This window comes from Lagopus leucura, unplaced genomic scaffold, assembly GCF_019238085.1.
Source record: "Lagopus leucura isolate 7727_CA_CO unplaced genomic scaffold, USGS_WTPT01 Super-Scaffold_100004, whole genome shotgun sequence".
NCBI classification, from domain to species: Eukaryota; Metazoa; Chordata; class Aves; order Galliformes; family Phasianidae; genus Lagopus; species Lagopus leucura.
Window position 1 is genome coordinate 69,190,453 of NW_024962264.1, and position 18,966 is coordinate 69,209,418.

At 51.2% G+C, this 18,966-nt stretch overlaps 1 protein-coding gene across 1 annotated transcript; it reads left to right on the forward strand.

The window, feature by feature from the left end:
• Positions 1 to 39: 39 nt before the first annotated feature.
• On the forward strand, positions 40 to 14,746 carry LOC122179893 (cytochrome P450 26B1; the record flags this gene model as incomplete). Its single annotated transcript, XM_042871124.1, has 5 exons — positions 40 to 279; positions 9,477 to 9,752; positions 10,755 to 10,910; positions 12,477 to 12,758; positions 13,401 to 14,746. Coding segments are annotated over 5 exons (1,347 nt in total), but the record flags the coding sequence as incomplete, so codon positions are not given.
• Between the last annotated feature and the right edge of the window lie 4,220 nt (positions 14,747 to 18,966).

The following is an 18,966-nucleotide window of genomic DNA, read 5'->3' on the forward strand; positions in this document are numbered from 1 at the left end:
TTCCCCCCCCCCCCCCCCCCCCCACTGGTCCCCCAATCCCCACGCATCCCGCAGGGTTCGTGCTTCCAGTCTTCGCGACGAGAAAAATACGGCAACGTGTTCAAGACGCACCTTTTGGGGCGGCCGCTGGTGAGGGTGACGGGAGCGGAGAACGTGCGGAAGATTCTGATGGGGGAACATCACCTGGTGAGCACCGAATGGCCTCGCAGCACCCGTATGCTGTTGGGACCCAACACCGTGGCCAATTCCATCGGGGACATCCATCGGCACAAGAGGAAGGTGAGGAAGTCCCCACGCGTGACCGCGGGGTGCGTGGGTGCTCGCGGAGGGGACTTAGAACGGGGGTCGGGGGGGGGGCATTGCGTTCCCTTCTTCCTCTCTCCGCTCTCTTCTCCTCTCTCCCATCCGACCCACTGGCGTGTGAGGTCCCGCGTGGGTTCCCCCCCACCCCGCGTGCGTGCTCGGAGCCTTTGAGGAATTTAAAAGGGCGATGGTCAAGAAAAAGGGTGATCGGGGAGGGAGGTGGCACAAGGGGGTTTCCCCTCGTTTTAATGCTTCGGAAGGAGGGTTGACTGTGTGATCGCTAGCCGCTTGTCGCCTCCGAGCCAACCCGCGGGCGTGACACGCGTGGAGTGGGTTGGAGGCCGAGAGCCGGCACGGAGCGCTCTTAAAAGGGCGATGCGCCCACTGTGGGGGGCCCACCGCGGTGCGGCTCTCGCGGTGCGGGGCACAGGAACGCAGCTCCGGTGTAACCAGGCTGTGCTGGAGGGGTATTGTGTGCAGAATGCATTCTCGCTGGGGTTGGTTCTCGTGGTGCTGAGCGTTGCAGTGGGTTTTAGGGCATTGATGGGGGTCTGGGGGTGAAGTGTGGTGGCTGGGAGAGGTCAGTCCCTCCTGGGGGCTCACCTCGAATCCCTCTTTGATGCTTCTGGTGTCAGGCTGTAACCCACAAGAGTGGGATCAACCAGGTTTTGGGGGGCTGTGAGACCATGTGGATGTGGGGAATCAACATCACCTCCCTGTTCCCCCCTCCTCCCACCCCCCCAGATATAAATCCTGCAGGAAAAGGCAGAGAGGACAGTGTGGTGTGGCAGCTTTCATGTCCCTGTCGTGGTTTGTTGAGACCGTTTCCCGATTGGGTGGGGGCCAGGGGTTAATTTGGGGGTGGTGGTGTTGAAGCACTGGGAAGACACGGCTGCACCCAGAGCCTCAATGCTATCTTTACCCCAATGCAAACTCCTCTCTGTGCCCCAGCAGGATTTCCTATTTCATCATATGTATTTCTACAAAAGCCCAACCCATTCACTTCTCTTTTCCCTGGGGGAGAGAGTGAGATAACAGCTACTGGAGGTCCCTATTTGTCACATTTCTTAACGTGATGCTGAAGTGCCTCCACTCGGTGCCTGTGATCGCACAACTCCTTAGGCTGCTTCTTTGTGTCTTACAAGAGGAGAAATCCTTCCCAACATCCCTGTCCAAAATAAAGGGCAAGGTGCACGGGCTGCTTCCATCACAGAGCATTGGGGATGGCAGGGAGGGTGTGCAGGGACATGGGAGCCACTTTGAGCTCTGTACTAGAAAGCAAACGCTCTATAGGGCTGGGGATGCTGTTAAGCAGATGTTGAGCATCCAGCAGCACGGGGTTGGTGTGATGGGCTCAGTTGGTTGCTTCACTTTCCTTGCAAAGTGAGATATTACTCCCATTCCTCTACTTGGTCCCCTCTGCGTTATTGCTGTCATGGTACTGAGCATCCGCACCCTTTCCCCTGTGCCAACCACCCCTTACCCTGGGCTGAGATGTGCATCCAGAGATAGGGCAAACCAGCTTCTAACAGGAAGAAAACATCTCTCTTTGCTCCCAGTCAGATGGCAATGTGACAGATTCAAATTTCTTTTCCAGGCCAGGTGCCTCCAAACAACAGAAATCAGCAGCACTTTTTTGAGTTCGTTAGCCCTGAGCTTCTACTGCTGTTAATTGGCTGCTAATTCAGCTCTCGCTGTCCCAGCTGTGAGGAGGAAGCACCACATTTGGCATTTCAGCTTGCTGCTTCCTTGTAGGTTGCTCTCTTGGGTTCCTGCTCTGCACTTTCTTGCAGGGAGCTGAGCAAAACCTGTAGGCAGAAGCCCTCAGTAAGGATGCTGTTATCAAGGGGAAATGCTCAAAGGTTCAGAGCCCAGATGTTCCTTCATCATTCGTTGGCCATCCAGCTGAGCTCTCCTCTTGCTGGGACAGATTGCCATTGAGACAAGAAGACAAGCTCCTCAATAGGTGCTCAGGAGGAGCAGAGCCATATTAACCAGATTATACCTATGGCAACTCTGCTCTCCCGTCCTCTATGTATTACTTCTGCCCTCCAGGAAGCTGTTCAAGTTAAAACAAACTGGAGAAAGCTTTTATTTTGGGATATATGGGTTCTCCAAGTGTCACTGGAGCAGGGATAGAGATAGGGAGATGATGGCTTGTGGAGTGGGCAGCAGGGCTTGCATGCATCACGGCCTTTATTGCAGATGTCGTTAGTGCTGGCTCTGTGCTTGGCTCCAGATGAAGCTGCTCGATAAGAACAGTTTACAAGCAATAAAACAAAGCAACCCCAAACCTTTCAGCCTCCCTTTTGAGATAGATGTCTGCTGGGGGGTTGTTACCCCACTGTGGGACACGGAGCTGATGATGCTGGAGGTGGATTGGGGCCACCCGTGCTGCAGTGAGGGCAGTTTGTTCTTTCGCCATGGCACTTTTGTCCCCAGATCACCTTGTGGGGAGGAGCAGCCATATGGCTGAGCATGGCTGTGGCTTGGAGGTGGTGCCCCATCCCTGGAGGCATTCAAAGCCAGTCTGGATGTGTGTCTGGGCAACCTGGTCTGGTTGTGGCAACCCTGCACATAGCAGGGGGTTGAAACTAGATGATCATTGTGGTCCTTTTCATCCCAGGCCATTCTAGGATTCTATTGTGGATGCCATAGGGGGAAGGATGCGCATCATCCCTGATGAGGGTGGTCCAGAGGGAGGAAGCTGCTGTTCTATAGGGACCTATAGAGGATGGGTGACTGGGGATAGTGCCTTGGTTCTCTCCCATCCTGCTCTTTTTGGTGGCAGAGCCATGCCATCTCTGCTGTCTGAACCTGGGTGGGACCCTGTCCCAACGTGGCTGCTCACACTCAGTCCACATCTTTCCCCATGGATGCCCTCAGTTCCTATTCACAAAACCCCGATCAGCGTGCTTTGCTTTTTGGCCTTACGTGTGTTTTGGAAGTGTGGATCCTTGGGTCTCCATGACCTGCAGCAAAGGCAAGGCAAACTGTGCAAAGGGTAGCATGCATTCTGGCTTTATGAGATTTAAGGCAACCCTGGGATTGGGATTTGTGGCTGCCCTGTGCACAGCAGGAGCTGAAACTTGATGATCCTTACAGGTCCCATCTAACTCTGGCTACTTTATGATCTTTACGTCCCTCCCAACCATTTGAGGATGGAATGGATGTTGGGAGGTTGTGGGGAAGCTGACATGAGGTGCTCCTGTGATGCTGCACAGCATCTGAATGCAGAAGGGAATGGGAACTGGGAATGGGCAGCTTTAGGGCAAGGGAAGGAGTCTCCCAATGCTGGCAGTGCAGCAGGGCAGGGGAAGGTGGGATGCTGATGTTCCTTGGGAGCACTCAGACTTGGCAGGCGAGCTCTGGCCTGGCCAGATTCGTGCTGTGTTCCAGCATCGTAATCCCAAAATAGGCCCGGCTGGCTTAAAAAAAGGAAAAGACAGAATAAAATAAAAGGAGTCCGTGGGCTGGGTAGACGTCCCAGACCCAGAGACTCGAGGAGGAAGCAGACAGTGGTGCAGAGAAACGGCCTGTTTTGTCTCACTGTCCAAAACTACATCATTCATTAACACACCACAATTAATGTTCTGCCTCGGAGGCATACAAGTGTTGAGCTTATTAGCACCAAGTAGAAAGGTCTGAGGCTTTAATATAGTTTGCGAGAGGATTAAGAACACAAAAGGGGCCATAAATTTACAACCAAATATAAACCAGCTGCTGTGGGCAGAGCTGGGGGGAGGGAGGGAGGGTGGAGGAAGGAGGGATGGGAGCAGCGGGCGCTGCTTCCCTGCTGCCAAACCCCCTCACCCGTGCTGTTAAGAGACGTTGATTACTTTTTGGCATCCCCCCACCCCACCTCGCCACCCTCCCCAGTAGGAATCGGAGCCGTCCTCTTTCCAGCCCAGCCCACCCATATCGCCCATCGGGTCAGATCTGTGGGCTGGGGTCCAGCTGGATCAGGCGTCCTCTCAGCACGTTGGCATCGAGCCCCTTCTCTCCATCACGGGCTGCTGCCCTGAGAGCTGTAACCCACGGGCAAAAGGCGCCGGGGCCAGAGAAAAAGGCTCTCATTGATGTTGAAGGGCTCCGGTTGGGGAAGAATTTGTCGGCTAGGTTGGCTCATTGACTTTAGACCAAATAGTGCTGTCATCTACAGCGGTGTAAATCCAGAGTCATTCCAATGGATTAAAAAAAAAAAAGAAAAAAAAGCAAAGTGCAGGCGCTCCTGGCTGAAATACAAATGTCCTGAGTGCTCCAACCCTGCTCCGAGATGCTGTGCTGAGGCTGAATGCGATGCAGCCCCAATGCCACCTGAGGCTCTGTCATCTCTTTGGGTTCGGTCTGAAGCCAGAAGAATCCTCACAGGTGGCCTGCAGGATGAGATGTGATGGCTGTAAGTTGTGCTGGGTGAGGTTCTTGTTGGGTATTAAGACATTGTTCTTCCAAAGAACAGTCAGCCATTGGCACAGCTGCCCAAGGGAATGATAGAGTCACCATCCCTGGAGATGCTTCAGAGCCACGGAGATGTGGCACTGAGGGACGTGGTCAGTGAGCATGGTGGGATGAGTTGGGGTTGGTCTTTGAGCATTGGCCGACCATAGTTAATTCTGTGTATTCTCATCCTGGTATGATGCATTAAAATCTCGCAAAGGCATCCTCAGGATTTTGGTGGCAGAGCTGAGATTTCCCTGCAGCTGGAGGAAGGGCTTTTCCAAGCGTCTTCCCCTATTGCTGCCATGCCAAAGCATGCTTGTAAAGTCACATTTATTTCTTTGGGATGGAGTGGGCTATATCATGGGGCAGGTGCTTCCCTCCCAGCTCAGTTTTTTGCCAGACTCTCCACTGATATCTTCTCTCTCTCCCTCCCTCCTTGTGTTCAGTTTCCAATTTGAGGAGTGGTGACAGTGTATGAAGTGATTTTTTTTGCTGTCCCCAGATACACTGCTTCCCCATGAATGAATGGGTATGGACCAGAAAAGGGGGTGATGTGGGCTCATAGGTGCTGAAGAACCACAGCATGTTTAGGTAACCCCATAATGAGGGTCAGACAGCCTCAGTTGCTGAGTGTAACTGTTTGCATTCTGCTGGTGCTGACATTGGGATTATTATTATTTTGAGGTGAGGCAGATGGGATGCTGAGATAGATCTACGTTGTCTTGCTTCTTTTCTGTCTGTGCATTATGGAGTGCTGCTCATTTCAGAGGGCAGGAGCTGAAAAATGTGGCTTTTCCCTCTAAATGAGCGCAGGTTTCTCCCATGATGGGAGGATGGCAGGAAAATGGCAGGGGCAAGAGATATCCTGCATTTGGCTGGACATGCTTCTTCCCCTTATCTTAACATGTGGAGGGATCATAGTATCACAGAATGGCTTGGACTGGAATGGACTCCAAGGATCATCAAGTTTCAGCCTCCCTGTCACAGGCAGGGCAACCAACCTCTATATCTAATACTAGACCAGGCTGCCCAGCGCCCCATCCAACCTGGCCTTGAACACCTCCAGGAATGGAGCATCTACAGCCTCTATGGGCAGCCTGTGCACCAGTGCCTGCCCACTCTATGGGAGGAGAAACATTTCCTAACATCCAATCTGAGATATAGAGAGAGAGAGAGCATGGTCTGTGTTGGGACATTGCTTGGGATGCTTTCCTAACACACACCAAGCCCTGTGGGTAGCCAATTGGTTGTAAAAGCATCTCTGTGCCAATCATGCCTTCATTCTGCTGGGTAGCAGCTCTGAGCAGCCAGGCTGGATGAGATGTCAGATCCCAAATTCTCTTCCTGGAGGGGAAGAATGAAAAACTCTTTTCCTCTTTGTTATGATGGTTGTGCTTGGATGGGAAGGCTTGGCCAGTGCTGAGCATCATTCCTGCTAATTATTCTTCATCCTAGCTGCTGAGTGAGTCTTTTTCTAAGTTTCACTTGAATGTCCCCTCCTCTTTGGTAGGGTTTAAGGATGGGGTATTTTCCATGCAGGACCAGGGGCTGCTTGCTGCCACCTCTGCAGGGGATGGCGGAGCTGAGGCACCGGGAAGGAATTTTCTGCCTTAGGAAAGCCATAAATCTTTAAATATCCTGTTTGCACTGTGAGACGGATTCGGAAGTTTCCAGCTGAGAGCTGGGGTCTCCCTGGGCAAATGTGGGTGGGTGTGAGCGTTACCCCCACAGCAAACAGAATCCCCCAAGGGCGGCTTTTTGTGGCCGTACCAAAGATGTGCAAAACACGAGGGCTCCTCTTAGCATCTCCAGCAGATGCTACCGACCCCGTCTTTTTTATAGGTATCCTCACTTAGTGCTGTTTTTTTGCTTCTTGGCTGCTCGGGAGGAACTTTTTGCAGCGCTGTTCCTTGGTTGGGCTTCACTAGAGGGCGCAGGGATTTTAGGCTAGAAGCGCTGCGACGGCTGTCAGGGAAAGCTGGCTGCCTTTTCCTCCTTTTTAATCAACTGGAAAGATGCAGGGTTGAACTGGAGGTGACTGGAAGGGGATCCAGACTTGTGTCTGGCTGGGGAAGGATCTGCTGACATCTGGGATTAGGCAGCGTGGAGCGCAGCGACGCCAGGTTTGCAGCCGGACGGGACCGGAGCAGCCCCATAGCAAAAGGACAGCTCAAAGAAAAAAAAAAAAGGCAAAGGAAAAAGACCCAAACTCACCAATTCTAAATGCTCGCTGTTTTCAGGCTGCTGACCCTTCGGCAGGGGCTCCTTTTCTCTCTTTGAGGGTTTCCTCCTCTGCTGTTGGTCTTTGGGATGATTTGGCACAACAGGACCAAAGGTGTTCCTGGGACTGTGGGGTTCGTCCCTTGCTAGGAGAGATGCTGGGCAGGGATGAGGAAGGATGGGGTTTGCACCAGATTGGGAGTTGCCTTCTCCCACCTCAGTGCACACGCACTGTCAGCTCTGCCTGAGTATCACTGCTCCTTCTAGGCTTAAAAATAGCTCTGGAAGTGCAGAGGGGCACTGAAGTGCAGATGAGCACCAAAAGTGGCAGCCAAATCATCTCTCACCCTCTTCATGGTCACTCCATGGCTCGTTCATTCAGCCCTCCCCGTGGTTCATTCATTTCCTGGCTCCATTCATTCATTCCTTCATAGACAAGCGGGACGGCTGTCTGTCTGCAGGCACATCTGTCTGCTTGTCCTCTTGCATCTTCTTTATCCCCTCATGTCTTCTCTCTCCTTCCCAGCCCTCCTCCCACGTACATGCTGCTATTCCTGCCCCTACATGTGGGGTGTGATGAGTTCTACCCAGGTCTCAGCCCTGGAGGCATTCAAGGCCAGGCTGGATGTGGCTCTGGGCAGCCTGGTCTGGTGCTTGGCGACCCTGCAGATAGGAGGGTGATGAAACTAGATGAGCATTGTGATCCTTTTCAACCCAGGCCATTCTGTGATGAAGAGTCTCAGCTCAGGCAGTAAGTTATGAAGCAGCAATTGTCGATCCTCCCACCTTCCCTGCTAGGGGACAAGGGTGTTATTTCACCAAACAACCTCCCAGCTGAACGCCGCGCTTGAGCAACGGAGGGGTCGCCGCCAGGAAAATGTTACCTTTCCCTTTTGAGTGCTGACTGCGGAGGAAATTCTCACATTTACAGCTTCAGCGCTCATGGAAAGAGAGGGGGAGGCTTTGGTTTTTCTCCTTTTCTCCTGGGTTTGATAACTTTGCAGCCCCCCTCAGGAACCCGGCCACCAGTGAAGGCTCTCGGCTCGCTCCTGGGGAGCTGGCTTTCATTTGATTTCTCCCGGAGGCCTGGCATGCATGCGGCGGTGCGTGCGTGCAAGCCCGCCGTGTGGGGAGGTTAATAAAAAATAAACAAACAGCACTTTTTCCTCCGGTGCACTCTGGGAGGGATGCGGCGGGGATGCCGAATGAAAGCGCGTGCTGTGGGGCTGCGCTGATGGAGGGGGGGGGAACGGGGGACATTCCTGGCATTTCTCAGCTCCTCGCGCAACACGCGGGCTCGGGCCCAAATTGGAGGAAGGAGCCGTTAGCATGGGGGCCTGGGGAGGCTCGCTCCTGAGCTGTGTTTACTTGCAGAGCTTAAATTAATAGTGTCTGCTGACATCAGTTTTTAGCCCGGCTTCCCAAGGAAATGAGCCTTGTGCGATCGCAACCTCTGCATGCGTGCCTCTTCTCCCCAAAGTTCAGCCAGGTTTTGAAGAGGTCCTAAAGGCCTTGAAGGAATTCCCCCATTCATGGAGGTGTTCAAGGCCAGGTTGGATGGGCCCTGGGCGACTTGAGCTGGTGAGGGGCCAACCAGCCCGCAGCACGTGGAACAGGTTGCCCAAGGAGGTTTTGGATGCCCCATCCCTGGAGGCATTCAGGGCCAGGCTGGATGTGGCTCTGGGCAGCCTGGTCTGCTGGTTGGTGACCCTGCACACAGCAGGGGGTTGAAACCGGATGAGCATTGTGGTCCTTTTCAACACAGGCCATTCTGTGGTTCTATGAAGTGGTTAGAACTGGATTATCTTTAAGCTCCTGTCCAACCCAGCCGGTCTATGATTCTATGAAAACCTTTGTGTGCGCTTGTGCACAACCCAACAATTAGAATCCGCATGGAAGAGCTCCATTTGTAGCATCCAGTTCATGGGATAGATGGAGCTGGGAACTGAGATGTGTGGAGCTACTGAAAGTTCTCCTTCCATCTCCTTCCATCTTGCTGTGTGTAGGGTGCACTATTTCATATCACAGAATCATAGGATGGCCTGGGTTGAAAAGGACTACAATGATCATCTGGTTTCAACCCCCTGCTGTGTGCAGGGTTGCCAATCACCAGACCAGACTGCCCAGAGCTGCATGCAGCGTGGCCTTGAATGCCTCCAGGGATGGGGCATCCACAGCCTCCTTGGGCAACCTGTTCCAGTGCTTCACCACCCTCTGTGTGGTCTCCATCCTCCCATCCTCAGCTCGCTGCTGGAGGGAGACTGTGGGGATCCATATTGTTGCTGCTGATGAGGATCAGCCTAGGGAGGATTGCCCATGGAGGATCCTCATCAGCCCTTCTTGGCAGCTATTTTAGAAACTGGTGACTCTGGATGATAAATACCGGATGATGCTAAATCTGCCTAGCATGGGGGATCTGCGATGTTCATTTCTATGGGCAGAAGTGGGCTATTAGAGAAGGCAAAGAGAAGGATGTTGGGGCTCCATAGAATCCTCTGCTCATTCTTCTGTAGGTTTTCTCCAAAATCTTCAGCCACGAGGCTCTGGAGAGCTATCTCCCCAAGATCCAGCTGGTGATCAAGGACACCCTGCGGGCTTGGAGCAGCAACCCCGATCCCATCAACGTCTACCACGAGGCCCAGAAGCTCACCTTCCGCATGGCCATCCGCGTCCTGCTGGGCTTCCGCATCCCCGACGAGGAGCTCAACCGTCTCTTCGAGGTCTACCAGCAGTTTGTGGAGAATGTCTTCTCCTTGCCTGTGGATCTGCCCTTCAGTGGCTACAGGAGGGTAAGGGATTTGGGCTGAGCCCTCCCCTAGCCAGTAGCATCAATATGGGATTAGTGGGGCAATGGGTAATCCCTACCTCTGTGTGTTCTTGGTGGGGATGTCTCTCACCATCTGATGTCTTTTGGGTTACAAAGTTCTGTTTTGGTAGAGTGGAGAGGGAGATGCATTCATGGATTGTTCTTCAGAGCACTGAATGGCTCAATGCAGTGGGGAGTGTGGTTGTGATGTGCTCAGGTTTATTGGGTTATTTACCTCATAGCATCACTTGGTTGACTTTTTTTTGTTGTTTGTGGGAGCCTTGTCCTATCGATGCACTGCCTGCCAACTGGGCTTAACAGAGTGGCAGCCCTTTGAATAACAGCTCCAGTTCTTCTAGGCAAAAGATTCTTCTACGCAAAGATGCGAAATGAAAACATAACAAAAAAATCTGTTCAGTTTTTGTTTTTCCTCATGAATATTGGTAACATAATTTTTTTTCAATCTTTTGGGTTTTTTTGTAACTGTCACCACAGATGTCGTTATTGTTATTTAACCTCTTGAATGAACCCAATCGCTGGCAGCCCCAAAAGGTTGGATTTGCGTTAGGGAGGCCAAGCACTAAAATTGTTTGGGAAGCCCATTCTCCTTCCAGGAAGAGGATCCTCTTGGATGAATTGGCCTTCCTTAAAGAGGCAATTTTCCCAGGGACTTCTTGTATCCCAGGGAAAGAAGGAGGGCTGTGAACTGCTGCAGAACTGGGGCTCCCACATCACAACTGCCATTTGCACGGCAGTCCTGATTACTGATGCCTGTAATCTTATATGCTTAAGGCTTGCTTCTCCTGGCTGGGGAATGACTCCAGCATTTTTGTACTCCTGTCTGAGCACTTGCAACAGCAGATTGATTCCGTAGCCGCATCCTGCTTGAGCACATCTCCTTCTCTGTGTATGCTGGAGATATACAGGGTGGGAATGGCGGTGATGGTGTTGAGCCCTACAAGGTCTGATGGTTCCTGCTCCACAGGGCATCCGGGCACGTGAGACACTGCAGAAGGGGCTGGAGAAAGCCATCCAGGAGAAACTGCAGAACACACAGGGTAAGGACTATGCCGACGCGCTGGATATCCTGATAGAGAGCGGCAAAGAACACGGCAAGGAGCTCACCATGCAGGAGCTGAAGGTAAAGATCTTCCCATGGCCACCTGGGGGCTTCCCCAACAGCAAAGCTGGTGTATGGGGGGTTTTAGGGGGCAGAGCTGGGATGGGTTTTCAGACCTGGGGGTCCCCACTGTGTTTGTAGATCCCACGCCCTGGTGGTGCCAACGAGCCAGTTGCTTTTCTACAGGCTGTATTTATTTGCAGATTATGCTCATCCCTTATTAAAAGCACTGCCAGCAAATACCAAAAGAACGTATAAGCTTGCTGAAGCTTTCAGCCCTGACCAACCTCACCTCTCTACCTGTGCAGTCCCCTCTTTATGTGTATGAGTCCTTGACGGCTTATTATTTGCAGCACTCACAGCATCATCACTTATTTTAGAGTCACAGAATCACAGAATATTTGGGGTTTGAAGGGGCCTTGAAGCCCACTCAGCCCCATCCCCTGCCATGGGCTGATTACTGCCCATCACCTCAGTCTGCCCAGACCTCCATCCATGGCCTTGGGCTTCTACAGGGATGGAGCACCCACAGCTCTCAGGGCAGCCTGTGCTTCCTTGCTCTCTGAGTAAGGAATTTCTTCTTAACGTCTAACCCGAATCTCTTCTCTTTTAGCTTAAAACCATTCCCCATTATCCTATCACTATCAGACTATGTAAAAAGCCACTTTCCCTCTTGTTTATAAGCTCCCTTCAAGTACAGGAAGGCTGAAATGGGGTCTCCCTGGTGCCTTGTTTTCTTCCAATGCTTGGTCAGGCACAGGCACAGCTGCCCAGGGAGTGGTGGAGTCACCGTCCCTGGAGGTGTTCAAAAACAGTGAAGATGTGGCATTGAGTGACATAGCCAGTGAGCACAGTGGGATGGGTTGGAGTTGGACTTGGTGACCTTAGAGATCTTTTCCAACCTCAATGATTCTATGATTCCCAGGCTGAACCCCCCCTGCTCTCAGCCTGTTCCCGTAGCAGAAGTGCTCTAGCCTTTGAGCATCCTCCTGGCCTCTTCTGGTCCTGAACCAAATCATAGAATCATAGAATGGCCTGGGTTGAAAAGGGCCATGATGACAACCTGGTTTCAACCCCCCTGCTGTGTGCAGGGTCCCCAACCAGCAGACCAGGCTGCCCAGAGCCACGTCCAGCCTGGCCTTGAATGCCTCCAGGGATGGGACATCCACAGCCTCCTTGGGCAACCTGTTCCAGTGCTTCACCACCCTCTGGGTGAAAAACTTCCTCCTAATATCCAACCTAAACCTCCTCTGTTGCAGTTTAAAACCATTCCCCTTGTTCTATCACCATCCACCCTTGTAAACAGCTGTTCCCCCTCCTGTTTATACACTCCCTTCAAGTACTGGAAAGCCACAATGAGGTCTCCCCAGAGCCTTCTCTTCTCTAAGCTAAACAAGCCCAATTCCATCAACTTTTATTCATAGGAGTGGTGCTCCAGCTCTCTGATGTCCAATGTCCATTGTTGCCTGGGATGCAGGGGCAAAAATGACCCATGGCAGCTTGCTACGGCCCACATGCCTATTCCATCATACTATGGCTGTCTGTATGTCCTTCCAGCCTCACCTGTTTTCTCTTATCCCCTTTCAGGATGGTACCCTGGAGCTCATCTTCGCCGCCTACGCCACCACAGCCAGTGCCAGCACCTCTCTCATCATGCAGCTGCTCAAACACCCGCGGGTGCTGGAGAAGCTGCGGGAGGAGCTGCGCAGCAAAGGCATCCTTCACAACGGCTGCATCTGCGAGGGCTCCCTGCGCCTCGACAACATCAGTGGTCTTCACTACCTGGACTGTGTCATCAAGGAGGTGCTTCGACTCTTCACCCCCATCTCTGGAGGGTACCGGACGGTGCTGCAGACCTTTGAGCTGGATGTGAGTATTGCCATGTGGTTGTGTCTTTTGCAAAGCGTGCTTGGAACTGGTTTAGAGGAGGGCTGGGAATGATAAATTTGGTTCCGATGGTGGCGGCGGGTGGAATTGGTGCAGATTCAGAAAGTGGACAGGGATTATACTCACTTGGGATGTCAAACTGGGGAGTGCCGTGGTGCTTCCAATAGAATGGGATGGTTCAGTCTGGAGAACAAGACTCTCAGGAGAGACCTTATGGCTGTCTGAAAGGAGGTTGGAGCGAAGTGGGGGTCAGCCTCTGCTCCCAGGTAACAGCAATAGGACGAGAACAGGACGAGAACGAGAACAGCATCATGGCCTCAAGTTGTGCAAGGGAAGGGTCAGGTTGGGTATTAGGAGAAATTTCTACTCTGAAAGAGTGGACAGCCACTGGCACAGCTCAGGGAATGGTGGGGTCACCATCCCCAGAAATGTTCCAGAACTGTGGAGATGTGGCACTGAGGGATGTGGTCAGTGGGCACAGTGGAGATGGCTTGGGCTTGGACTTGGTGATTTTAGAGGTATTTTCCAACCTTAATGGTTCTACAATTCTAAAGCTATCCTCCTGCTCCCTCTCCCTGTTGACCCTCTCTGCTCTTCTCTTCCCTTCTCCCCTCCCCTCCATAGGGTTTCCAGATCCCCAAGGGCTGGAGCGTGATGTACAGCATCCGGGACACCCATGACACCGCCCCTGTCTTTAAGGATGTGGACGTCTTCGACCCCGACCGCTTCGGGCAGGGCCGCAGCGAGGACAAGGAGGGCAGGTTCCACTACCTCCCCTTTGGAGGGGGTGTACGGACCTGTCTGGGCAAACACTTGGCCAAGCTCTTCCTCAAGGCCTTGGCCATCGAGCTGGCCAGCACCAGCCGCTTCGAGTTGGCCACCAGGACTTTCCCCAAAATCACCTTGGTGCCCGTGGTCCACCCAGTCGACGGACTCAAGGTTAAATTCTTCGGACTGGATTCCAACCAGAACGAGATCCTGACGGGGACGGACGTCATGTTGGGGGCCACTGTGTAGAGCCCACCAGGGATGGGCGGCTGGGGATGGAGGGGTGGGGTGGGGACAGGGAGATGAACAGGAGGGGAGAGGAATGAGGAGCTTCTCCACGACGCTCACTTGGCAGAGCCTCCAGGTTGGGACTGTTTCCTCCACCGGCAAAGCTGCCAAAATCCTTCTGCTCCGGGCATGGAGGAGCTTGGGGTGGCATCGTGCCTCTCGCTTCCTCCAGAAAGAGGAAGAGTTGTGAATCCCGAGTAGAACTGGGACTGTCTGACCATACACAGTATCTAAATATTATAAATATATATATATAAATATCTATAAAACACTTCTGCTGCCAGGAAGAGCGCTGCAAAGCCCCGATGGTGGGAAAGGCTTTGAGAACCAGCTGGCAGCCAGTGGTCTGGTGGCCCAGCGTGGCCCGCCAAGCTTGTTTTTAACAGTGTTAAATTAGCTGGTGATAACAGTGTTTTATTTTTGTTGTTGTTGTTGTCGTTCGTTTGTTTGGTTGTATTTGTTTTTTTTTTTTATTATTATTATTTCGGGGCTCTGGGGGCTGCCCTGGGCGAAGGGGAGACGAGCGATGCCCGTTCCCATCCCACCCATTTGGGCAGGTTTGGGGGAGTGCTGCCCTTTCGCCTCCACCGAGGGACCAAAAAACCCTGTGGTGCCTCGTCTGAGGCTGAGCCGTCTCTCCAAAGCCTCAGATGAGTGTGGTTTGGGGTGGAGGGAGCTTCTTTTTTTTTTTTTTTCTCCTTGAGTTTCCTGCTGCTGCTACACATCCTGTGTGCACCGCTCCCCCTTCCCCACGCAGAGGCATCCCTTTGGGGGCATTTTGGTGCCTTTGCTCTCCCTCAGGGTGTGGGCACCTCCACGATCTGCTGCAGCTCTGTGTGCACTGAGCTGTTCTGTTTGGGTGCACCCTCTTCCACCGGAGGCATTTTTGCATTAAAGGTGATCTCTATCAATAAGCCACCGTCCGCATCATTTGTCTCGTGTCTGGGTTTTGGTTGGCGACGGGAGAGCTCTGCAGGAAGGAAAGAAGGGCTGTGCCCAATGCATGTGAAGCACAAGGTATCATGAGCTTCGTATGCTGGGTGGGTTTATTTGGTTTGATTTGATTTATTTTACTGGCATGAGAAAGGCTTCCATGTGTTGCGTGAGACAGGCGGGTTGTGTTGAAAGCAGACGTGGCCTCACATGCAGGTGCAGAGCAAAGGCTGGTGTTTGGTTCAACCTGAGCATCAGGTTGGGAGATCCCATTGGGACTGGAGGCCCTTCATCTCGGGGAAGATCCAAGCAGCCTTGTTCTCTCTCCCATCTCCTACCCTAGAGGATGAGGTAAGGATGAGGACCGTGGGGTGGTAGGGAAAGATCTCATGTTGGGGTGGGCAGCTTGGCTTTTGGCTTTAAAGGTGTCCAGATAAGTCGAAGGGGCTGAAATGGGAAGGATGAGGGGGCAGATGTCGCTTACCAGGTTGCTTTGCAGGTTGTGCTCTTGATGAGTGGGTGCCTCGTTGGAAGGTCAAAGGATGTGTGGGTGAGCAGTGATGATGGCTGCCTCTGCCATCGTCATCTGGTGGGGTGAGGAGCAGGGAGGCAGAGTTTTAGCTGGGGGAAGCACTTGAGGTTGGGTCAGCCAAGCTGCCAGAAACCCCCAAGAGCACCCCAACGGATGGTCTCCACTCACACCAGGGAGCACAACTTGATTTTCAGGTGGATTTCACCCCATGTAAAGCTCCCAGTCCTCTAAAGGATGCCATTGAGGTCTGGGTCTTGCCTTCTAGTCGGTAAGCAATGTGCCAAACCCAAGAGGGAGGTCTGAGTGTTATGTGCCACCTGGGCACTGTGTCCCTGGAGTGGAGGATCAGCCAGTTTGGTGACATGGCAACTCCAAGGGAAATGCTAGGCACTAGTGAGACTTCAGGCATTGGAGAGAAAACATTTCCAGAGATAAAAGGGGCTTAATTGCAATGAGAATCCCAACAGGAAGCAAAGGAGAACATAACCTGAATGCAATGAGAATAGGTGAGTTTCCCGTGGGCAAGTGTGTAGAGACAGGTTTGCAGCATGCAAGCGTCATGGTCCATGGTGTTGGCTGATGATGAACACGTGTAGGGCATGGAGATGGGGCAGGAGGTGGAGGATGCAGGATGGAAACACACCAGGAACCCACAGCCAGGAGTCCCCCAGACATACTAGGGGGGGGAAACTGTGGCTGGGGGAGAGAGGAGGTGGAAAAATGGGAGAGATGGAGATGGGACGGCCAACAAGGGCCAGAGGTTCAGCGGTGGCTTCATGCCGTGCTCCCATGGGTGAGATGTCTGGGGTGAATTTGGGATGGACTCAGTGAAGGGCGGCCAGTGGAGGGTTTGGTTCAACTGTGATTTGAACTTCCAGTTACAAAGTGAAAAACCAAACATGCTTTTGAGTGAGTGGTTGACTGGAGAGTGGTAATGTCAGATGCATACATCCATTATATATATATGCTTACACCATGTGTATATATAATGTGTGTGTGTAATTAATCTAGGCATCAGTAAGCCAGGCTTTTGTTTTGCCATTCCTAACTAATATAACTTGACTAAAAAAGAAGTTGCTGCAGTGGGTTTGCAGAATAAAGCACTTTGAATCTCAGAATTATGTTGTGTTTTTTTTTTCTTAGCACAGTTCCAATTCGCTATAATGTTATTTTATACACAATTATTATTATTTTTTGTCTGTCTTTATAAACTATTATAAGTACTATTTTTGTTATAATTCAAAATAGATATTTAGTATAAAGTTTTGTTGTTAAATATTTGTTATTTAGTAAAATATGATTTTTTTTTTTCTCTCTATTGTAAACATCGTCTGGAAAAATATTAATATGTTTTATCACAGTTGTTTTTAATATTAAAAGAAGAAAACAAAAAAAGCACTTGTGGGGTTTTTTTCCTTATGAAATCGGTGCCGTGTGAACATGTGTTTCAGTCATGTGGTTTTTAATATGTATATAATATCATGTGTTGCATATTAAAATGAATGTTGTGTATTTTGTGATCTTAAAAAATAAAAATAATAAAAAAAAAAATAATAATCCACGTGGCTGTTTTGTAGACTTCTGTCGTAAAAAGAGTTGAACCTCCCAGCCTCTTGTCTGCATCTCTTCTTGAAGGGCTTGTGGCTGCTTTGGGGTCCCAGGGTGACATCACGTCCTGGGACCCCATAAATGGTTTTTTTTGCACCAGTCTGGAGATCATAGAATCATAGAATCACCAAGGTTGGAAAAGACCTAAAAGATCATCCAGTCCAACCGTTCACCTATTCCCAATAGCTCCTACTAAACCATGTCCCTCAACACAACATCCAGCCTTTCCTTGAACACCCCCAGGGTCGGTGACTCCACCACCTCCCTGGGCATCCATTCCAGTGCCTGACCACCCTTTCTGAAAAGTAATACTTCCTCATGTCCAGCCTGAATCTCCCCTGATTGTGTGTCAGATGTGTGTCAGCTTCCATGGCATGGATTTCAATACAGGAAATTCCCCCTTTGAAATAAGAAATACTTCTTTTTTTCTAGGGAGGAGGACACATGATGAACCGAGTTGCCCAGAGATGTGAAGTCTCCATACCTGGAGATGCTCAGAGCCCAACAGGACTCGGTCAGGGCACCCAGGTGCTCGTTCTCTGCAGTCCTGAAGGTTTGGTGAGCTCTGGGACACCCCATTTCTGCCCAAAGCTTCTGCTCTTCCCCAGTGAGAGACACAGGCTGGGTAAAGAGGAGAGAGGACCCTATTTGTGACACTGAGTGTTTAGTGGGCAATGGGTTGATGGCTGGACTTGTGTTCAAGAAACACGTAGATATTACACTAACGGACATGGCTTAGCAGGGAAATATTGGTAGCAGGTGGACAGTTGGACTGGACAACCTTGGAGGTCTTTTCCAACCTTCATGATTCTTACGATTCCATGATGATCTTTGTGGTCTTTTCCAACTTCAATGATTCCATGATTCTTTTTGGATCTATTCAGGTTGAATATTGAAGCACAGGCCTGCCCAGAGAGCGGTGGGGTCCCCATGCCTGGGGGTGTTCCAGAACCATGGAGATGTTGCACTGAGGGATGTGGTCAGTGGGCATGGTGGGATGGGTTGGAGTCAGGCTTGGGGATATTAAAAGGTCTTTTCCAACCTTAGTGACTCCATGATTTAGCAGGCATGGTGGGGATGCCTGATCTAAAGTGATGGCTAGACTTGAGGAGAGGTCTGAAAGATTCCACTGCCTGCTCCAGGAATCAGCTCCTCAGCAAACCCAGCGTGTCCTGGAGTCAATTAGCAACTGTTGGGTGTTGGCACCAAGTGCTCTGCTTATGGTGTGAAACCTAAAGCTCGTGGTGGGAGTGGGAGCAGCACCTGTCCCGGGGTGGAGATGGGTGGGTTGGGAGCACTTAGCGAGTCGTTAAGTGATTATTAAAGCAATTAGCTTCTGTATGGGTCATCTTTTTCTCGAAAGGGGAGAGCCGGAGGAATTACTGAAATCCTATGCAGCTGGCTGGAAAATGTAACTGTGTGGCTCCATCTCTGTGCCCCTTTTGCTTCAGCCAGTGGTTTGTGCTCATCCTGACCTCCTTCTGCCCTCCACCCCGAGCAGGGGGATGGGGGGGAGGGGAGCAACGTGTCTCCACTGTTCCCTTCCAACCCCACCACGCAGTTACAACACCCACCGCCACCTATTTAATAGCAGGGGAGGTCGTTCTCCTTCTAGCCTTTTCTTTTTGCGGATTCCTTCCCCAATTCCCCTTAGCTTCTATTTATTTATTCGTTTCTTTATTATGATTAGCATTTTGTATTTATTTTCTTTATGGCTTCAGGAAGGAGCTGCAGCACTCTAAGGGGCTGATGTGGCTCAGCTGTGCTCCTGGTTCTCCCATTCTGCTCCAGGAACCAATCTCTCCTTCCTCACTGTGCTTTAACTTTAGCTGAGCTCTCATAAAGTTCTCTTTTGAGGCCTGTGTTTGAGCACAGAAAAGGTCTGTGAAGGTATATATGTATATATATATATACTTTCCGATTTATAAAGTATGTGATCTTTGTGATCCCCTCCTCCCTTTTCTCTTTCCTCCTCCCCTCTTTTTTTTTCCTTTCCTTTCCCCTCCTCTCTTTTGTGTGTTTGTTTTTTTTTTTTTTCCTTCCCTTTTATTTTTTCCTCTC